Raw genomic sequence first — 20,906 nt, forward strand, 5'->3', positions numbered from 1 at the left:
TTGCTGGGCTCGTTCATCATTAACTTTGCCTCCCAATGCCAAACAGAAACACTTCTGCTGGAGAATGGAAAACTATTAGATTCTGTGCTCTAGGTAGGACTGTTGCAATTACTTCCTTCCTTTCATTGATTGTACACCCTCTCTACCCCAAAGCTGGTGTTATGTGAGTTTCAGTGTGTGAAGAAATGGCGCCCTCTGCTGGTGATGCTGTATATGGATGTTAGCCATTTTCTGTGGTTTAGTGACGGTGCTGGAGATGAGGATGCAGCAGCCAGCAGGACGGGGGGGGGAGTGGGATCCCCCAGGAGGGGTAGAAAAGGGGGTGCTGGCCCCACAAAGGACAGAGAGAGGAGCAGTGGGGGTGTTTAAGAGAAAGGTGTCATATCAGGGTGTGTGTGAAGGGCTTCAGAATTTCACTAAACATTGATGTCAACCATCACCCAAGAGCAGGATGTGGTCAGAGGTACGAGTCACACCACACATTCACAAACCACTCCCCCTTGAGCGACAGTGCGCCAGGCCAAAACAAAGCTTCCAGTGCTGCTTTAATCAGACCACTTAGCGCCTTTTAAATCCCAGAGACAGCGCAGGAACAAAAATCCACACCCACACCCAATGTGCAGCGTCCCACAGAGATCATTATTCACTCTTTACATGTTTGGTTGAGTCCGTCTTACCGGCCCCCTTCCGAATGGCAGAAGCACAAAGACACAAACGTCCCTCGTACCCGAGCGGTGTGCCATGCCCCCGGGCGGGTGAGCGGGGCAGAGGTGTGCCATGCGTCCGGGTGGGTGAGCGGGGCAGCGGTGTGGATGCCATGCCCCCGGAGCGGGTGAGCGGGGCAGCGGTTATCTCTCAGCCTTGGCGCCGTGCCCCGGGGCGGCGGGCATGGCGTGCTGAGCGGCTCGGCCCAGGGCCACCTGCCGGACGGAAGAGCCGAACTGCAGGGTGCTGAGCGTCTCCGGCAGGTCCTTGGGCTCCGGGCTGACGTTCACGAACACGCAGGCCTGCGGCGAGCAGAGGGCACGGCGCTGTCAGGAGAGCGCGCTAAGGATGCTGGGTAATGCCCCAAAGCAGTGCTCCCCTGGCAGACTGGGCCTTACCTTGGCGTCTCCGCTGAGGCAGGGCTGCAGCAGGTGCGTGAGCTTGGAGTTCCTGAAGGGCACGTGCAGCGCGTTGCTTTTCAGAGCGCTGAACACCTGGGCAGGGGGGGCGGTACAGTCGGGTCACTGGGGCTTAACACAGCTCATCAGAACCTCATCAGCACGCTACGCATAATAACCACATACCCAGGGGGGCTGCAGTGACTGCAGGTATCTGTGGCTTCCTTTCAATCAGCTGCTAACTAAGGCCTTGAGACCACAGTGCTTATATTCTTTAGCCAATCAATGACTTAAATGAGCCGCTGGACAACAGCACGGAAACCAGCAGACACTTGCGGCCCTCCAGGACTGGAGTTTGACACCTGTGCTGTACACAGAAAATGTTCAGACCAGGGCAGCCCAGCCTTGTTCCTGGAGATCTACCACCCTGTAGGTTTTCATTTCAGCCCTAATTTGACATGCCTGATTCTACTCATTAGCAGCTCAAAGTGATCTGTTGAATGAGGACTGTTTTGTTAGGGCTGGTGTGAAAACCTACAGGACAGCAGATATCCAGGAACAGGCTTGGGCATCCCTGGTTCAGATGGCCTCTGCGCAATTAGCCTTGCCCCACCCCCTCTCCACTCCCATTGGCTGACCTGTCCCAGGGCGGTCAGGGATTTGTTGATGGAGGCGGCCTCCAGCAGCCGGGCCCCCTTGGCCTCAGTTTTGGAGATGCGCTCTGACCCCGCCAGGTCACACAGGGTGAGGGTGCCGCGGGAGGTTGCCCCGGAGACGGTGTCCGTCCCATCCACCCGCAGGGTGAGGATGAGGTGGGAACGGGAGCTGTGGGCGGGACAGAGTCACGTGATGTCACTTCCTGTAGTATCCATCTTCTCAGCTCCTTTAATAAAGATACAGTACCTGCCATGCTAGCCACTGACTTGCGCTTGTTCTGTGTCTGAGGTACTGCTTGACATTTGGATGTGGGATACTGAGGGGTGTACCAGAGTACTGACCGGGGGGGAAACTTCATGAATGACTTTTATCTGTGATCACTGTTATGAATGTGGAGCTGACCGACCGGTTAGCCCCTACATTCCATGATTTAAAGCAGAACACAGATCATATCAATCACAAATCATCTTCAGCTCTGAGCTCAGATGATACTGTAATATCACAGCTTGGGTTCAAAATGATGCATCAGAGTAGACCACCTTACCCAGAGGAACTGCAAATACATCATGCAGTGCTAACAACTGAAACACAAACGACAGTTAAAAAAATAAAACTCTCAGTACCTCTCTATGTTCATTTTGGTCGAGGCGATCTTTCTGTTTTTTTCACCCAGTTCCATGACGCTTAAAATGTCCTCCTCCGTCTTCACCTCCACGGCGGTGAGCCCGGGAACGCTGACGGACTTCCCTTGGGTCCTGATCTCCAAATGACCCGTCGCGCTCTTTGCCAAGAGGTCGTTCAAGCTGTCGTTGTAAACTTCTAACATGGAGATCTGAAAGGGTGAGACGGGGGGAGCTTAGAGAATGCTGGGTAATGTAGTCATTCTGTAAACAGTGGCTGTTAATGATGAAACTGTACAATGTAACATACAGGGGGCCACACACCTAAAGCCCTGCATATAAGAGGGGAGACATGATGCATTAAGCTGAGATATTAGGCCCATTTCTGTGGCCTGCTTGTGATTTTACTGTAAATGCGCTATTCGTCTCTGCATCCCACCATTGTCCGTGTAGTCAACAAGTAATCAGGTGACTGCACGGTGTCTGATCCCCACCTCGTTAAATGGGACTGCGATGTGCTCATTTGCTGAGCTCATTATTAAAACATACGTACCTTCAGGGCATAGGTGACCTTTTCTCTCTCTTCACAAATGCGTAGGAGCTCCCTGACTGACCTGCAGACACAGACAGAAAGGCAGTGAGTCCCTCTGGCTCAGTGGGGCTCAGGTCACACTATATGACACTGCCAGGGGAACTACAGCGGAGGATGACTGCGGTGACAGGACGCAGCAGAGATCTGCGTGTGGCCTCCGGCAGACACAGGCAACCGGACCCCTGGGCTGAAACCCGAGCGCGCTGGAGCGCGTAACGCGAGCGCGTTTGTCCTGAAGAGCGCTGACTTACTGATGCCCCGCGTTCACACAGCAGAAATTACCACCAGACTTCTCTCTGCTCTCACACCAGCCGCAGTATCGACAGGGATTCAGGAAACGAGAATCCTTCATTTCTGATCTCCGTCGTGATTGGTCTGCGGGTCAATCCGAGCTGGCCGGGCCAGCCGCGTGGCCCTGGGCGTGAGAGCAGGCGCTCCGGGGGCCTACCGAACATTAACCCCTGGCTTATCTCTGCGCCCCATCATGGTGTAGGTCTTCCCCGAGCCCGTCTGCCCGTAGGCCAGAATGCAGACGTTATACCCGTCTGCGCAGGAGGCTATGACTGGCAGGGTCCCCTCAAACACAGCCTCCTGCAGCGAGAGGGGAGAGAGAGAGAGAGAGAGAGAGAGAGGCGGGGTCAGCCAGAGCAGCTGCATTTAAACCCTGCCTGCAGTACCCGCTCTCACCTGAGAGGCGCTAGAGGAGTACACCTTGTCGAAGAGGAACTTCCTCTTGCCGCTCTTCTGGCTGACGGCCACTTCCTCCTCGGAGGTGACCTCCAGGCAGGGGCTGGCGGCGGCGGCGGTGCTGGCCCGGCAGCGGCAGAAGACGCGGATGTTCCCCTGCAGCTCCAGCAGCCTGTTGTAGAGCGCCTTCCTCTCCAGGGCCTCCCTCCTGTACAGCGCGCGGAGCTCCTGCGCCTCCCTGCGCGCCTCCTCCTGGGCCCGGGCCAGCCGCAGCGCCTCCTCCTCCAGCTGGGCGACCTGGCGGCGCGCGTCCTGCAGCCACCGGCCCGCCGCCGAGCGCAGCTGCTTGCCGGCGACGTTGAGGCCGCGCGTCAGGGTGGCGAGCGCCTGCAGGCGGGCGGGGTCCACGGCGGGCCGCCGCTCGGGCCGGGCTGGGGGGGGCAGCGCGGGGCGGCGGGCCAGCAGGGCCCGGACCCTCTCCCGCGCCTCCTGCTGGCCCGCCTCCAGCTCGGCCACCGTGCGGTGGAGGTGCTGGAGCGTGTCGGACAGGTTCTGCGTCTCACGGGACAGCTGGCTGTTCCTCTGGACCAGCCTCTCCACCTCCTGCTCTTTGAGCAGCAGCCTCTGCCTCAGGTCCTCTATCACCCGCTCCTTCTCTAGGTGAGTCCTGAGCAGAGGGGAGGCGCAACACACTCTATGCACACCCAGCAGGAGGCTAAAAACACAGTCTAATTACAGCCATGCAAGTACAGGCAAATGAATATCTCTATATACCATTTCAATGGTCCCAGTGATTCAGTAACAAAAAAAGTTTTCAGTGTGGAGGTAACCCCAATGAAGACCAAGCAGATAAAGCATTAGAGACACAGACGCAGTGTCTAAATACAGTACCTCTTACCTGCAGCAGCGCTGGGGCTCGCTCACCTGAAGGAATGCAGCTCCCTGCCGCCCTGCTCTCCCTGGCCCGGCTGGAGCAGCGCGTCTCCGAAGATGGAGAGGTAGGCGGAGATGACCTCGTCAGGGTCGTAGCTGCACTGCCGGAGGGCCGCGGTGACCTCCGTCGGGTCGGCCAGCCCCGGCAGGGCGCCCTGCGTGCGGCACAAAGGAGAGCGCGGTGAGAACAGCCACTGACCGGAGGAGAAGAACAGCGTTCGTTTAAAACACCTAAAGAGAACAGTTAAACTAATGCATGGTTATTAAATAAATAGATACGTAAATAAATATACAAACAGGAAAGAAAAGGGAAAGTAGCCAATATGTAAATGAATAAATATTTTTAAGTTTCCTAAAGAGGAGGTGTTGCAAAAATGAATAATATATACAATAATAAGAAATAAATATACAAAAAGAGAAAGAAAAGGGAAACTAGAAAATAAATAAATAAATAAAGGGCAGGGGTGGCAGTGGCTTGGGATTAGGAACAGAAAAACTAAAATGCAGAAGGCAGACGTTCACCATGACTTGCTGAATTCGGATTCTGACGAAGTCGATGTTCATCTCCCACTGCAGCGGCAGCAGGAGCCACAGCCCCGACTGAGCGTCAAAGTATCTGCACACGTTGGCCTTCTCCTGCAGGGGGCAGAGTGCAGAGCATCACAGTCCCTCTCCAACCCCCTCCACAGCTTTGGGGTGGGGGCAAGTGGGGTTGGCGGTTCTGAAACGTTCCGGGCAGTTCCAGCTACCTCAAACATGTAGGTCATGAGCATGCCCTTCCCCTGGATGTACACGGCACTGGCGCGGTCGTCTTCGGCAAACGCGGGTTCGGCGGGCGTGGGCTGGCTGCCGGAGGGAGCCGCGTTTTGGCTGAGTGCCTGCTGCGCGTGGGACGGACAGACGGACAGACAGACAAAGCTTCCCCTTCCCCAGCACACAGATTAATAACGTGACTTTTATTTTGAGAATGTGTTCAGCTTTACCTCGTTTGTGGCATTAATGAACCGTCCTTCGCTGTACCACTCATCTGGAAACGGGACAAGACCCTTTGAGAAATATTACTATTATTATTATTATTCATAAACCATAAACACTCAGTACAAAAGGTATTATGAAATGCAACAGTGTTAATGCAGTCTGCATGATCAGCGTTACTGCGGCAGAAGCATGCTTACGTTCGTCTCATCAACGTACACGCGGCTTCCGTGTTGGCTGAAACAGCTGTACAGAGTGCCGTTCTTATGCAGGAAACTCTCAAAGGCTAAAGGCCCTTCCGTTTCTGTGGATGCCTCCTGAAGACAGGGAAATTAAACATTAACAAACTGCCTGACAATATAATTACACATCACCTGCAGCACAATGCACCACATCCTGCAGGCTAGCTGATACTGCACTGGCTTAAACAATAATTGAGTCAATGAAGCAACAGTTATGGCTCCTGTGATGTGATTTAGAGGAATGCTACTTTTAAATTACGCTCACTGCTGTCTCTCTGCAGATGTGCTATTGTTATTTTAGCTGAGATAAAACATAAGCTGACAGAAAAAACTTTTCCAAGGCATAAAGCCTCCCAAGGTGTCAAAATAGAAAACAAGAGCCAAGTAACCCAAGACTGCTATACCTTCAGGTGTTGGGTGACAACAGGACATAGACCGTAAAGGGAAACCCAACCCATCCTTCTCGGATTGACGTAAAGTAAAATAAACAGTTAGAAAACAATAGTTATTCTAACTATTTGGGGTTTATCTACTCACGGCCATTGTCTTTTTAAACATGGTCTCGATTTCTTCAACTGCCTCGTCCTGCATCTCCGTAATGCTCTCGTCACTGGACGAAATTTCAATTGCGTGACTTGTAGGTTCCTGAAACGTATTAATTTAAATTGTAAATGGGAATCGCAAGAGTGGTGAAATGTTCGGGCGGCCCAAGCAGCATTCCTACAACAGTCGGTTGGGATGCACCGCGTTTGTAAGCTATGGAACAGAGACGCAATTTACACGTACTTGCCGGGATGTTTCTTCTTCTTCGACGTTATCAGGCGCGATGCTCTTGTCATCTTTAAATTCGGCATCATCCCCAGGTGCTCGACAGGGAACCGGCTCGACCTCTTCTTTCTTGGCATCCGCTACGGAGGCAGCGCTACCCATATCCCAGCTGGGGTCTTAAAATTAAGTTGGACAGCTCTTCGTGAAACGGACGTTCGAAACCTGCGCGTGCACTCGATCCCACTGTGGCTCTTTTGCAAATTCTAGATTGTATTTTTCCACATGAAAAGTCTAAAAGTTATGTAGTCAATTTTGCAGATGATGCTATTTAAATAAACCGGAATTGGCACTGCACACAGGTATTCGTGTGGCTCTGTGAGCAAGTCATTTTTAAACCAATATAGTTTGCAAGTCTATGAGAAATAACAACTGTCCGACAACCGTCTGCCTCTTCCAGCGTCGTGCAATGGTACCGAGCGCGGGCTGCGCAAATGACAGGCGGAAGATGGTTGCCATGGGCAACGAGTAAACTTCAGGTCGCATCCATTGACATTATGACTGAAATTATTCCAATGACTTCTGGATACGTTTTTTATAATATTGAATATAATAAAATAACCACGTACTGAATACTCAACTATGTTAATTATGTGATCACTAACACCTACACATACACACACAGTCAGTAACTGCGAAAGGTACAGTAACTAGTTGAATTTCCATTTATAGTTTGGTAGACTGAAATTCATCATATCATTTTTTAAAATTAAATTCAGACACTCATCATCACTTTAAAGTTTCTGAAATACATTTTGATCTCTTACACCAAGTCAGGGGTCGGGCAACCCTGGTCCTGGAGAGACACGAGCAATGCTGGTTTCTGTTTTCACCTTTAATAGCACCCACCTCAGACCCATGTAAGCAGGTTACGTGAATTAACTGTGTAATGAGCAGCTCATATTGATTTTTAAAATGCCATGTAATAATGAAAACCAGCAGAGCTGAAGGAGGACTACAGGCAGTCATTTGTCCATGAAGTTGAAACGGAACATACTCTAACTCTACATAACACATACACTTACTCCAGCGCTACACAGGACAAACCCATACCCAATTCTACATAGTGCTTACACATACTCCAACCATACGCAGGTCATACGCATAGGCTGCCCAACCCTGTTCCTGGAGATCTACCGTCCAGTGGGCTTTCACTCCAACCCTAACAGAGCAGCCTGCACTGCATTCAACAGCTAGAGATCTCTGTTGAGCTGTTAATTAGTCGAATCAGGTGGGCCAGATTAGGGTTGAACTGAAAACCTACGGGATGGTAAATCTTCAGGAACGGGGTTGGGCAGCCCTGGTCCAGGCTTACACAGTCCATACACAGACGCACGTGTGCTGGAGAGATAGGGTAAAGTGGGGAATGGGCAGGCTTGCAGCTCTCACTGCTGACAGCTGATAACCAGCAGCCCAGGCAGAGTTCAGCTGTGCGTAAGAGCCCTGCTCGAAACATGCACCAAGTTAAAGTCTGCAAGCGGAATTTCCACACCTGTAAACTGTACGGGACTCACTGAGAGCAGGAACAATCGTCACTAAAGACCAGTCAAGTCTGTAAAAATGAAAATAAAAACCATAGTACATTAGCAGCTCTTCCTGCCAAGGACTTCGGCTTTTTTTCCCCCTTTTTTTTTTTTTTTTTGGTGGGAGGGATTCACACACACAGTGGTTAAACTGATCTGCCTCCCTCCCTGTCCCCATTCTTATACTCTCTTACAATACTCGTCTAGTCACAACGTCTTTGAATGCTATGAAAAGTTACTTGCAAAATGCAATCTATTTTTATAGGATAGTAGCCGGCAGTTTTATAGAACTCAAATCACTATGATCGTACTCCGCCGTCACTGTCTGCATGGGAACGTGACACAAACTAATTCTTGCAGCATTGCGTCAGACAAATCTATCGTCACTCCACACCCCGGAGTCCAGCGACCAGATTGGCTCTCCGGATGACAGTAGGGTGCTTTCCCGCGAAGAACCACCTCATTTTACGTGTGACGCATGGACAGTATAAAACCGGGCTGCCAGTAGTACTCTGCTCAGCCGTAGTTTTAGAGGGAAAATGAGTCGTTTTTGTTCGCAGTTTTTTACCGGGACTGCTTTCGATTCTTATCTATTAACAGTGCCACCTGAAGATTTTTATTTGAAGAGACATTTCACAAAAAACTGGTCTTCTATTGGCTGATTTTTGTGAACACCTTTATTTCTTTTTTTTCTAAACGAAGATGCCACGGTCCAAGAAGAGGAGAGGTAAGGAATGATGCCAGCATGATTATGATGACCGATCGTCACATTCCAGCCATGATGTGTGCGAAAGGAACGTTGGGAATTGCAGTCATTTATATGAAAATATCGGGAGTAAATGGACAATGAGCTATGCTTGATGTAACTACATTACCCACCGTTTTGTGGCCTGTGTGTTTTACGTGGAGGGATCCAGCTGTTGGTATTGCATGTGTAATAAAAATCTATCTAATAATTATGAAGGCGATTCGCAACGCTCAACATAAAAACAGACTGACGATGTAGGTCGCAATTCGATTTTGACTATCATAGTAAGCTCCTGAGAAGCAATTTATGGGACATCTGGCGCGAATCAGTAAAGGAAATTTGCGCGCCACGTATCATGGAATTACTAAAACACGCAATATAACTTCTTGTCTATGGTGATAAGATTTAATCTGGCTTTATTAAGCATAGTTAAGTGCAGTGTATGGGGTATTTGTCTTGCGTTCCTAACGTTTGCTAGCTTTAATAAAAATACGCAAACTTGTTTCCGTGTAGCGTTTTAAGTAAATGTAAATATTGTCATTCTGATAAAAACCCAATACAAACTTAGATGTATTTGTTGATACACAACGGCCTTGTCTACAGCGTTGGAAACTCCTATTTTAGCAAATAACAGGTTATCTGGGAATAAGATATCTAGGAACCTTATGCAATGGAAACACCAATAACTGCCAGTTTCTCGTATAATCAAGAACTGTCCCCCGAGAGTTGAGTGTGAATGAACTAATAAGATGTTTTACAAAGTTGCTAAGGCGACAGTTCCAATACTACATTTTGCAAGCTGCTGCACGAAGTGCAGGTGATAAAATCGTTAGCTAGTTACCACTATAACAGATGATGTTCTGTTTTTGTAATTTCAAGGTTTACGCACATTAAAAAAAATGGTATTCAGCTAGCTGAACTGATCTTACTCCAACTAGGTAATGGAGTCGTTAAATCAACGCATTTAAATGTAGATAGCTACGTTTAGCTAGCCGTCTGTTAATGACAAATGAATGATTAAATTGATCGCGACTTTATGGCGTTTAGCACGTATGCTATGGCTACACACACGGAGCAGCTGACTGGCCAGCAGGGCCTGGCTGCGATGCGGGCGCGCGTGTGTTTTATAGATTGCCACGTGAATGCAATCACGTGTACTGCTCACTGTTCCACCCGTGTCCGTTTCATTCATAACAGAGACATCCGACGGGCTGGTTTACCTATAGGCACATCATGATTCCTCAGATTCCTCTCAAAGTCCCCTCTTAACGCTTCTGGCTTGGATTACAGCCCCACCAGGCACAGGGGGCATATTCATCCTGTAGTTCACAACGCAGTGTATTCTTCAATCTCAGCCCTGCATGCAGTTTTTTTTACTTGCCTAAACCCAAGGAGATGATTTTTTACATCATTGATATAAACCAGCTGTGCACTAGTAAAATCGCTTGGCAGAAGCTCAAATCCAGAGAAGCATAAATACATACAGACTATACAGCTGGTTCAGATCTGTAAATGACCTGTGGTACAAAATCTATAACTTGTTGCATGGAACAGTATTGAGCCAGAAGGGCTTATCATCCAGAGAGTGTAGAGGAGGTACTGACTCTGACCTTTCCATTTTAAAAAGGGTAAGGGTGCTGGTGGCGCGCTCGCTGGCAGAAATTCTGCGGAATTTTCCCCAGCTGTGTTTGTCCTGTGTCTGCACAGTCAGAGGAGTCATATCAGGAGCCCTTGATGACGCTGTAAAAAAAATAAGAGAACACAGAGTGAATTTTCCACTGCTCAACTGATAAAACCAGGTCAAACCTTGGATATGGCTGGACCTCTCTGGCCGACCAATGGTGTAACTTTACAACTTGGGCGACCAATGGTGTAACTTCATCACTCAGTCACAGACATTCGCATTTGTAGGGCTGGCCCCGCTGTTGCGGTCCAGCCGAAAACGGACCAGGTAACAGCTGAAAGCCAGCCAGCCAGCATGTTTTCGGTCATGTGATCAGAATGTCTACAGTTGTTTCCAGGGGAACACAGATTCTCATTCTGAAATGTACAGGTGTACTTCAAGGAGAACGTGTGCTTTGAATGTGAGCAAATTGTGTTCTGAAAGGTCACTGGAAGTTAATTTGAGATTTATTAATAACATTTCTTGGCAATTTGATGTAGAAGCAGGAGGCGTTTAGGCTGGAATAATTTAATACAAGCCCCGCAGTGTTTCTCTTTCCTTACTGCTCGGTGTCAGAGGGGCTTAGCTACACTAATCTAGGCTGCCTGTATCTAAGGCAACGTGGCAGTTCTTTTCCCCAAATCAGACTGCTTTGCTTGTCCTTCAGTCATCGAACTTCGGTCCTTATCAAGCCGTTTTATGAAATGAAATGGCAGTTGGTGACAAGCTGCAGGCCAGGACAGCCTGAACTCCGCCAGCAGCATCGGCTCCCACACCGGTGCACACGCACTCACAGGTGTCCACCAATCAGGTCCTTCATATCCCATTACATCACAGTTCACTGCAGTCATCACACTGCTGTGTGTAAACCAGGGCTTCCTCTACCTGTTAGTCTCTGCAGCTGCTTCACACACTTGTACACGGAAGCATCTAGATCACAGACCTGTACGAGAACTAAAGTACATAAAACGACGAGAACAAAACATTTAGGTCTAGAAGCCGTTCTGCACTGCATCAAGCCTGGGCCTGCACACCCTGCGGGTTCTCTTTCTCCACCACGTGATCTGAAGATTTTGCACGCAGACGTTTGACGTGTGGCCTGTCCTGTCTGTGCTGTCTGTGCTGTCTGTGCTGTCTGTGACAGGGGCCCCGCAGAGAGCTGGGCAGCCTTTCAGTGACGAGGACGTCTCCATAGAAACGCTCAGCCACTGCAGCAGCTTCAGCGACTCGGCCAGCCTGCCGGAGGAAGGTGAGGCGTCTCCCGCCGCTGCAGCGGCCCACAATGCCCTGCTCCGCTGCACCAGGAAGTATCGCGCCCCTAAAGCCCCTTACTGTCAGACAGAACTTCTACTCGAGTTGGGGCTGTGCTGGGCTTGATGACGGTGAAATAAAGTGTGCTTTGCTGATGGCTTTTCGCTGTTTGTAACTGAGCAGGAGGGGACGGGATGGAGGATGGGGTCCTGGAGAACTTCCAGTACAAGCTGAAGGGTTTCATCGACAGCACCGTGGACAAGAGGTCAGCTCGCTTCGCCTCTCCCAAATCTTTCAGTGCTCTTCTTTATGATCTGCACGGTCTTGCCCCCCCCTCCCCAGTTTATCTTTTAAGATTGCATCTTTGTCACGCTGCAAACATCCCAGAGGTGAAGGAATGCCAAACCGCACTCTGTGTGCCGAGCTTCAGAAGGCCTCCTGCAGTCAGGAGGAAAACTTGATGCACTGACAGCTGTGGCTGATTCCCGGGCCGCGCTGCGTTTCCCTAAAAATATTTCCCCTCTTCATCCTTCTCTGTACCTCAGCAGTACGCTGTCAGCATTCTCATAAACGAGATCTAGAGGCGCGGGTAGCATATAGTCTTTGGTTGTTCTAACAACCCTTTTAATTAAGATCAGTGTAATGTATTACACTAATGACGGAATGGCCTTTGCCCCATTTCCTCTACGCAGTGCGAAAACTAGGCAGGGAGCTCTGGACGGGTTGAAAACTGCCATGGCAACAAAAATCCTGTACGAGTTCATCTTGGAGAGGAGGATGACCATCACTGACAGCATCGAACGCTGCCTGAAGAAAGGTACACTATACTGTATTAATATATTATACAAGTTATTATTGTGCTTGCCCATGTTTGGGGGTTCAGCCCTGGGACTGAAACCCACTTTTAAGTGACTGAGTGTTTAAGGAGCTTCCCTGCTCTACCTGTTTCCAGGTAAGGGGGAGGAGCAGGGAGCGGCCGCCTCCCTGGCCTGCCTGCTCTGCATCCAGCTGGGCTCCGGCATCGAGAGCGAGGAGGTGTTCAAGACCCTCAAGCCCGTCTTCAAGAACATCCTCAACGACGGCTCTGCCAACCTGCAGGCCAGACAAGCAGTGAGTGTGTGCTGTTCCCTTATAGCACTGTCCCCTTATAAAACTGTACCCTTATAACACTGTCCCCTAATAACAATGTTCCCTTACACCACCCTTACAACACTGTCCCCTTAAAGCACTGTCCCCTTACAGCACTGTGCCCTTAAAGCACTGTCCCCTTACAGCACTGTGCCCTTATAACACTGTCCCCTTACAGCACTGCCCTTACAACACTGTCCCCTTAAAGCACTGTTCCCTTATAACACTGTCCCCTTATAAAACTGTACCCTTATAACACTGTCCCCTTACAGCACTGCCCTTACAACACTGTCCCCTTAAAGCACTGTTCCCTTATAAAACTGTCCCCTTATAAAACTGTACCCTTACAACACTGTCCCCTTACAGCACTGTACCCTTATAACACTGTCCCCTAATAACACTGCCCCCTAATAACAATGTTCCCTTACACCACCCTTACAACACTGTCCCCTTAAAGCACTGTCCCCTTACAGCACTGTGCCCTTAAAGCACTGTCCCCTTACAGCACTGTGCCCTTATAACACTGTCCCCTTACAGCACTGCCCTTACAACACTGTCCCCTTAAAGCACTGTTCCCTTATAACACTGTCCCCTTATAAAACTGTACCCTTATAACACTGTCCCCTTACAGCACTGCCCTTACAACACTGTCCCCTTAAAGCACTGTTCCCTTATAACACTGTCCCCTTATAAAACTGTACCCTTACAACACTGTCCCCTTACAGCACTGTACCCTTATAACACTGTCCCCTTATAACACTGTACCCTTATAACACTGTCCCCTTACAACACTGTCCCCTAATAACAATGTTCCCTTACACCACCCTTACAACACTGTCCCCTTAAAGCACTGTTCCCTTATAAAACTGTACCCTTACAACACTGTCCCCTTACAGCACTGTGCCCTTATAACACTGTACCCTTACAGCACTGTACCCTTATAACACTGTCCCCTTACAGCACTGTGCCCTTATAACACTGTCCCCTTACAGCTGGAGAGTGTGCACTGTCTTTATCAGCTAGAGCATGTGCCTTAAACTCCGGTCTGTCTAACCCAGAGTGACTGACAAGGCCATTACTGCTGAGTACACAACATGCTTATCACTAGGCCTGGAAGGGCGAGGGCAGAGGTTCACAGTATCGAGCAGCGTGACGCAGCAGAGATCACGTCAGGGTGAACGGGGGGGCTGGTTACGCACACACTGCCCAAAGCCGCTGTAAACAGGCACATTGTGCTTTTAAAGGTGTCTTTGTGGTTGGTCTGCAGGGCTCCCTGTATTTATATTGCTTAATGTCACACAGGAAAAGGTGTCATAAAGAAAGTGACCTTGTATAGACTCTGTACAGAAGCACCGGCTTATTTTTTAAAAGCCCAAAGTAAAGGCCCTGAGAAGGTCTTAATTTACCCTCTCTCGTCGTTCTTCCACTACCAGCGCCTGTCTGCAGGACCCCGGCTGTAAGCCGTTTGCTCTGCTCTTCTGTTTCAGTGCGCGACCAGTCTGGGCGTCTGCAGTCTGGTCTCAGAGGATGACATTCTGGTGAGTGCAGCGCTGGCTTTCTGTCTGTTTTTTCACAGAGTAAAACCTGCTGCTTTTCAGCGCACTAAGTCACCTGGTTCTGCTTAGTAAGGCCTGTGAAACGGAGTTTAAAGTGTACAGTACCGGTGTGTGCGTGTCATACTGATGTACAGGACGTGTACGGCACCATGGAGGGCTTCGAGAGCCTGTTCAGCAGGTCCTACGCCCGGCCAGACGGGACGCGGCCCGTCTTCAGCCCCCAGGTCACCCTGCTGCACCACCACGCCCTGCTGGCCTGGGCCCTGCTCCTCACCATCTGCCCCCCCGCCCAGCTGCGCTGCATCATCCGCAAGTAAGCTGCCCCCTACTGGCATATCCTGCTTAATCCAGCCCCCACCATGGTCAGCTGCACAGCCTTCTGGGGAATCCCTCCTGGGCTAACCGCATTGGACGGGAGAGTAGTGTGTAAACCCTCACACTCTCTGGCGCTCACAGGACCACACACACACACACGCGTGTGTTTGGCGGTCGTTCTCTTGCGCTGACGTGCTGGGGGGGCCCTCCTGTGCTTGCAGGCACCTGCCCAGGCTGCCCAGCCTGCTGGAGTGTGAGGACGTGAACATGAGGATCGCTGCAGGAGAGACCGTGGCCCTCCTGTTTGAGCTGGCCAGGGACCTGGACCCTGTGAGTGCGCCTCCCTGCTACTGGCGCAGGCCTGGGCTTAGTCACGCTCATCTGCCTGGGGTTTGGGCCACTGTCAGCTGCTCTATATAACCGCCTGCCTGTAGGACTGAACCAGTTATAACTGCCTATGGAGCAGAACTGCTGATTATAACTGCCTGTAGAACAGGACCAGTTATAACTGCCTATGGAGCAGAACTGCTGATTATAACTGCCTGTAGAACAGGACCAGTTATAACTGCCTGTGGAACAGAATCAGTTATAACTGCCTGTGGAGCAGAACTGCTGATTATAACTGCCTGTAGAACAGAACTCAGTATATAACTGCCTTGAAACAGAACTGCTGGAGTTATAACTGCCTATTGAACAGAACTGCTGATTATAACTGCCGGTATTAGTCAGTGTGTCCAGCAGAGGTAAGCGAGCGCCCCTCTCTCTCTCTGCAGGAGTTTGAGTACGAGGGCCTGGACCCTCTGTGCACGAAGCTCAGCTCTCTGGCCACCGACTGCAACAAGCACCGAGCCAAGAACGACAAGAGGAGGCAGAGATCTGCGTTCCGGGACGTCCTGCGAGCCGTGGAGGTGGGGTCTCCGAGAGGGCCAGCTGTGTGTGTGTGTGTGTGTGTGTGTGTGTGTGTGTGGTGTGTGCTGTGCGTGTGCGTGTGTGGTGTGCCGGTGTGTGTCGTGTGTGTGTGTGCGGATGTGTGTGTGCACATACGCTGTGTGTGTGCACTGAGTGTGTGTGTGTGTGTGTTCGTGCACGGATGTGTGTGCACGTTGTGTGGGTGATAGTTTGTGTGTATGTGCGTGTGCGAGCGAGCGCGCTGAGTGTGTCTCTGTTCCCGAGCAGGAGGGCGACTTCCAGAGCGAGACGATCCGCTTCGGTACGGAGCGCATGGACCTCGACAGCTGGGTGAGGAAGAGGACGTACGAAGCATTCCGGGAATTTGTGGGCTCTGGAATGAACTACCATCTGCAGGTGGGTCCCCCCCCCTCACACACAGCAGACACACAACCCCCCCCCCACACACACACAGCTGCCATTGTCCCATAACCAGTTCATTCATTTTCTGACAGAGGCTTGATTATGATTTTTTTCTGGGATTTTTCCAAATGTGGAATCCAGACCATAAATACCACCAAAAAGTATGACTGACATACCATTAGAAATGTGCGCCTACAGCAGAGCACAACTCTGGTAATCAAACAGATGAAAATATGGTTACAATTATTTATTATTTTTTAACTGCAATGGAACTGCGCCAGCAGTATGACATTCTAGAGTCCACTCCCTCTCTATGGTACTCCAGTCGGCTTCCTCTGTCCTCCTACAGGCAAACGAGTTCATCCGCAGCGTGTTTGAGCTGGGACCCCCGATGATGATCGACTCGGCCACACTGAAGGCCATGAAGATCTCCCGCTTCGAGAGGGTGAGGCCCCCCGTGACTCTACCGTCAGGCCTTCACCTGAGATGTGCTGTAACCTAGAATGTGTTCACACGAGGTCATAGGGTACGAAGTTCTCAGGGGCTGAGAGTCTTCGGTCATTGAGGTTGTTTCTGTAGGGAACCCTGAAAAGTGCCAAACTCTCGGTGCTGTATAGCTATGGGGCGTGCCTGCCATCTCGTTACCGTAGAGAATCGGAGATGCACCTGAGATGTTAAGCACCAGCGAACACAGGCTGGAACAGACTCGGTTATTTTATTTGCTTGACAGATTGTGTCAAGAGCAAACCTTTTCTACTTTCTTTTTTTTTTCTTTGTCAGGAGGCTGGGATTATTCAGGTAGACAATACCAGAATATTACAGTAGCAGAACTGCAGTTACTGTAAATATGGGTGTAGGTCTAAGACCATCAGTGGCTGATGACGTGTTGTGTCCTCCTCCAGCACCTGTACAATGCAGCCGCCTTCAAAGCCCGCACCAAGGCCAGGAACAAGGTCCGGGACAAGAGGGCGGACATCGGCGAATTCTAAACCTCTACTGCCGTCCAGCTCGCTTCCCTTTTCACAGTTATCATTTTCATGTACGGTTAAACTGAAATGTAAATTACCGCCATTATTACCGTTAAATTATCTGTGTATATATTTAGATTTACGAATACGAATTTGAATACCTGTAACCTTGGTAACATTTTCAGTTGCACTATGTAGTTCACCTTGACATTTTCATTTCAGGCAACCATGATGTTCTCTTGTATTTTTGTTGTACATTTTGTTATGTCTGAATTCACGGAATACCTGTACAGAGTGGCAGGCCGATCTTAAAGATACCTGTCCTTTTACCCCACAAATAGGAGGAGAATAACCTCACAAACCTCAAAGTGGGTCAAGCTAATATGTGCCATAAAGGATTTGCTGTTTGTAACTAATCATACTGTTGTGTTGTAGAGGATACAAATCTTCTGATTGGTTTGTGTGTCAGTGATGGACAGTACACCACAGCTCCGCCCATTTTGGGGCGAGTGGCGCCTCATGGGCATCTGCGCTCTTTGGTGACATCTAGTGGAAGAACACTGTTACTGTGCCCCTGTGAGACGAGATGCCACTTTGAATGCAGACATGCTGCACAGACGGACCAGGCCAAATGGCACACGCTCGGTGCTAGAGGGTAATAAACTCAACCACTGAACTGCCTGGTCTTTGCCTGTTTTTTTCACCTTTTAATCACGGCTGGAGAGGATCTGCAGCAACGCCTGATCTACAGAGTCCTGGCATGTGTTCAGTGCCCGCTGAATCTCACCAGTCAGTCGCTGGCACTGCCCAAAAACCCTGTGGGTATTTATGGATTATGGGATACTGAATCTCACCTGTCTCTTGTGAGGCACCAGTGATAATGTGTAGGTATAACGTATAAGAGTATAGGTATAAAGTATAGATGTACAGGTATAACATATAGGAGTATAGGTATAAGTGTATATGTATAACGTATATGTGTACAGGTTTAACGTATAGGTGTATAGGTATAACATATGGGTATACAAATCTTAAATTAGGCAGTTTGCATCCATCCTTCATCACTGATAACAAAGAATAGACAGCAGAAATGAGAGACTTACAAGCAAGCTCACTTCCCTGTGTTGCGTAGGGCAGCATTTAGTAATCTGATCCTACGGTGGCTGGCTAAGTCCAAATTTAGGGGCACAGAAGGGGTTGGAAAGCCTGTGGAAGGTTGCAGTGGTGTGTGCGTGGTCACACGCCTAAACAGAAAGGGCTTACTGGGGCTTACTGATAACACGCTCTTCACCAACGGCCGTTTCTCCTCACTGCCTGCCTGCAGTCCCACAGCTGCACACCTGCAGGGGCACCTTCTCACACATCTCAGGTGAGCAGAGCCAGTCAAGGGCAGGAGGACATGTCTCTCACTGTCAAACAGCTTTCACATTATCCAGACTGTGCATGATAATTTACTGAGTTGTTCTGTTTACAACCATCTACAGATATGTTTAAATCTTACTTTATATTATGTTTAATTTCCACGGTAACTCGGGTTGTACTTCAGTTCTTTGTCACGTGTTACACTGTACTAACAAAGGGTTGGAGTGGCCGATTAGTCCACCTTCTATGGGGCTTTTCGGGCGGTTCGACGGCGGGGCAGCTGCTAATTTGTGAACATTAGCGCTGTGTCGCTGCTCCGCTAAGCCTGGGCACAGCTGTCATGTGACGGACAGGCGGATAAAGACTGGGGCACAGCGGAGGGCGTGCCCACGGCGAGCGCCAGGGAACGGCTGTCACGCAGCGTTCCGGAGCTCAGCGTAGCACCTGGCAACCCACGGTCTCTACGCTCCGCACGTCAGCGCTGACCTGGCAACCCACGGTCTCCATGCGCCGCTGGCCTGATGGCATCAAAGGCTCTCGATCATGTAATAACATTCTGACTTAACACAAGACTGGTCATTCCGTAATAGAGGCACTAATGCAGCAAAATGTTCACTTGGAATATTTGAATAGCCGATTATTATTTTGCTCCTTGTAAAGACAACGGACTGAAATACAATAAAAGTGACTTCTCCACACACAACATCAGGAGCAGGTGTGTAACATCTGTGCGTAACAGCGAGCGGAATGTCTGTGTTTTCCAGCTGAACGTTCGCAGCTCCGTGACAGCTGGCTGAACGGAGGGTCAACGATCTCCCCAAAGTTACCGGAACATTCTGTCCGCTGGTGCCACTCCTTTCACAGAGGCTGTTCTTCCCACGCTCTGTCCTGAGGAGGCATGGATGAGATCCTGCTGGAGCTGGGCGGGTTTGACTCGGAGAGGAAGCTCTACACGGCCGACTCGCTCAACGACCTGCACAAGATGAGCGTCTGCAGAGACCTGCAGGACCTTATGGCAGGTGGCTTTAGAGGCAACGCACCTCACAGGGCTGACCTAACTAACTAACTAACTAACTCACACACACACACACACACCCTCTCTCTCTCTCTCTCTCTCTCTCTCTCTCTCACACACACACACACACACACACACACACACACACACACCACACACACACAGGCTCTCTCTCACACACACACACGCAAACACACCCTCTCATGCACAGACATACACACACACTCTCTCACTCACACACACTCTCTTTCAAACACACACACACACACACACACACACACTCTCTCTCACTCACGCACTCACTGACTCACCCACTTATGTTTAGCAGGCTGAAGAGCTATTAACACTCTAGGTGCTTTGAATCCATGACACTGTGTGTCCTTGTTTTGTTTAAGTGCGTTTCAGGGGCCCGCTACAAAGGCCACATTCTAATGGGCCCTCAGCCATCAATCACTGCACCGGCAGTCACAGATAAATCACTGGGGTTGTGGTTTGGGGGGGGAGGGGGGCGGGGCAGTCTGACTGACTGACATCCTATATTGAGCCTGTGTTACCAGGTCCCCCTCCAGGTGGAATATATTATTCAGCACAAGCCCCAAACACGAACCTCTGGGAGCGCTTCTGAGACATCCCACAATGCATCACTCTGCTGGCAGGAGGAGACACACTCATTACAGTGTTGGCTGAGTGAAACAGCAGACTGGGATTGCTCAGCTGATCTATTATGATGAGGGCTGGTGCACCCTCACAGAGGCGGGGGCGGGGGCGGGGGACGGGGGACGGGGGACGGGGGCCCAGGCCCAGGGCATTATTCCACACTCTCATTTTTATCCTGCTTACGAAACCAGATCAGGTGCTTGTGCAAGGATGCTCAGTACAGTCCAGAGCATGCTGGCCTCCTCCTGTGCGTGTTGCAGTTGATATGCAGTTGCTATGTTAAAAATGGGGATGCGGTTGCTATGTTAAAAATGGGGGTGTGTGATTGGCTCTCCTCTGGCCTGGATCAGTGCACGCCCTGAGCTCCCAGAGGAACGGCAGTCCTGGTGTGAGAGGAGAGCCTGAGCTGTCCCAGGACAGTCCTAACACAGGTGAGTCAGGCCTACCTGCTAGTATTTACTCCCACAGTGTTGTTTTACCCTCACCACTACGCATTTACTATGGAGGTTTTTTGGAAGTCTGTGTTCTAGAACTCCATTGCTCTCAGTTACCAGTAGTAATTGTGACATCGGCATTAGAAAGACCAATTACAGTTACAGTTACTGCACTGTACTGAGTGTAAAGTGTGTGATGTCATTTCTGCTGTTTGTTTGTTTCTCAGGAGCGGTGCATTGTGGGAAAGGCGGCACAGAGGAGGGTTGTGAGGAGAAGGGGGGAAATAGAACCCAGAACACTCGCTCCAGGCTCCTGACCATCATCCTGTTCATCCTGACAA

At 50.0% G+C, this 20,906-nt stretch overlaps 2 protein-coding genes across 7 annotated transcripts; one reads left to right on the forward strand and one right to left on the reverse strand.

Annotated features, from left to right (window-relative positions):
• Positions 1–528: 528 nt before the first annotated feature.
• On the reverse strand, positions 529–12,902 carry LOC135245944 (kinesin-like protein KIFC3). Of its 5 annotated transcripts, none has more exons than XM_064319335.1 (17): positions 12,762–12,902; positions 10,516–10,645; positions 10,126–10,224; positions 6,596–6,753; positions 6,347–6,454; positions 5,768–5,884; positions 5,576–5,638; positions 5,342–5,473; positions 5,115–5,228; positions 4,584–4,747; positions 3,660–4,326; positions 3,421–3,563; positions 2,934–2,994; positions 2,384–2,592; positions 1,742–1,928; positions 1,104–1,199; positions 529–1,007 (listed from the first exon to the last, which is right to left on the reverse strand). In XM_064319335.1, exons 4-17 carry the CDS (start codon positions 6,737–6,739, stop codon positions 849–851), a joined length of 2,364 nt encoding a protein of 787 aa, XP_064175405.1. In that variant the 5' UTR covers positions 6,740–6,753; positions 10,126–10,224; positions 10,516–10,645; positions 12,762–12,902; the 3' UTR covers positions 529–848. The 5 variants fall into 5 exon arrangements, with proteins under 5 accessions (XP_064175405.1, XP_064175404.1, XP_064175406.1 ...); XM_064319334.1 differs by having other exon boundaries at positions 6,596–8,186; XM_064319336.1 differs by lacking the exon at positions 10,126–10,224.
• LOC135245947 (interferon-related developmental regulator 1-like) lies at positions 8,743–17,773 on the forward strand. Of its 2 annotated transcripts, none has more exons than XM_064319339.1 (12): positions 8,743–8,884; positions 11,713–11,817; positions 12,000–12,084; positions 12,512–12,636; positions 12,772–12,929; positions 14,435–14,485; positions 14,638–14,816; positions 15,040–15,148; positions 15,592–15,726; positions 15,995–16,123; positions 16,479–16,574; positions 17,032–17,773. In XM_064319339.1, exons 1-12 carry the CDS (start codon positions 8,860–8,862, stop codon positions 17,116–17,118), a joined length of 1,284 nt encoding a protein of 427 aa, XP_064175409.1. In that variant the 5' UTR covers positions 8,743–8,859; the 3' UTR covers positions 17,119–17,773. The 2 variants fall into 2 exon arrangements, with proteins under 2 accessions (XP_064175409.1, XP_064175411.1); XM_064319341.1 differs by having other exon boundaries at positions 12,003–12,084.
• The last annotated feature ends 3,133 nt before the right edge of the window (positions 17,774–20,906 follow it).

This window comes from Anguilla rostrata, chromosome 19 (assembly GCF_018555375.3).
Source record: "Anguilla rostrata isolate EN2019 chromosome 19, ASM1855537v3, whole genome shotgun sequence".
In the NCBI taxonomy this organism is placed as follows: domain Eukaryota; kingdom Metazoa; phylum Chordata; class Actinopteri; order Anguilliformes; family Anguillidae; genus Anguilla; species Anguilla rostrata.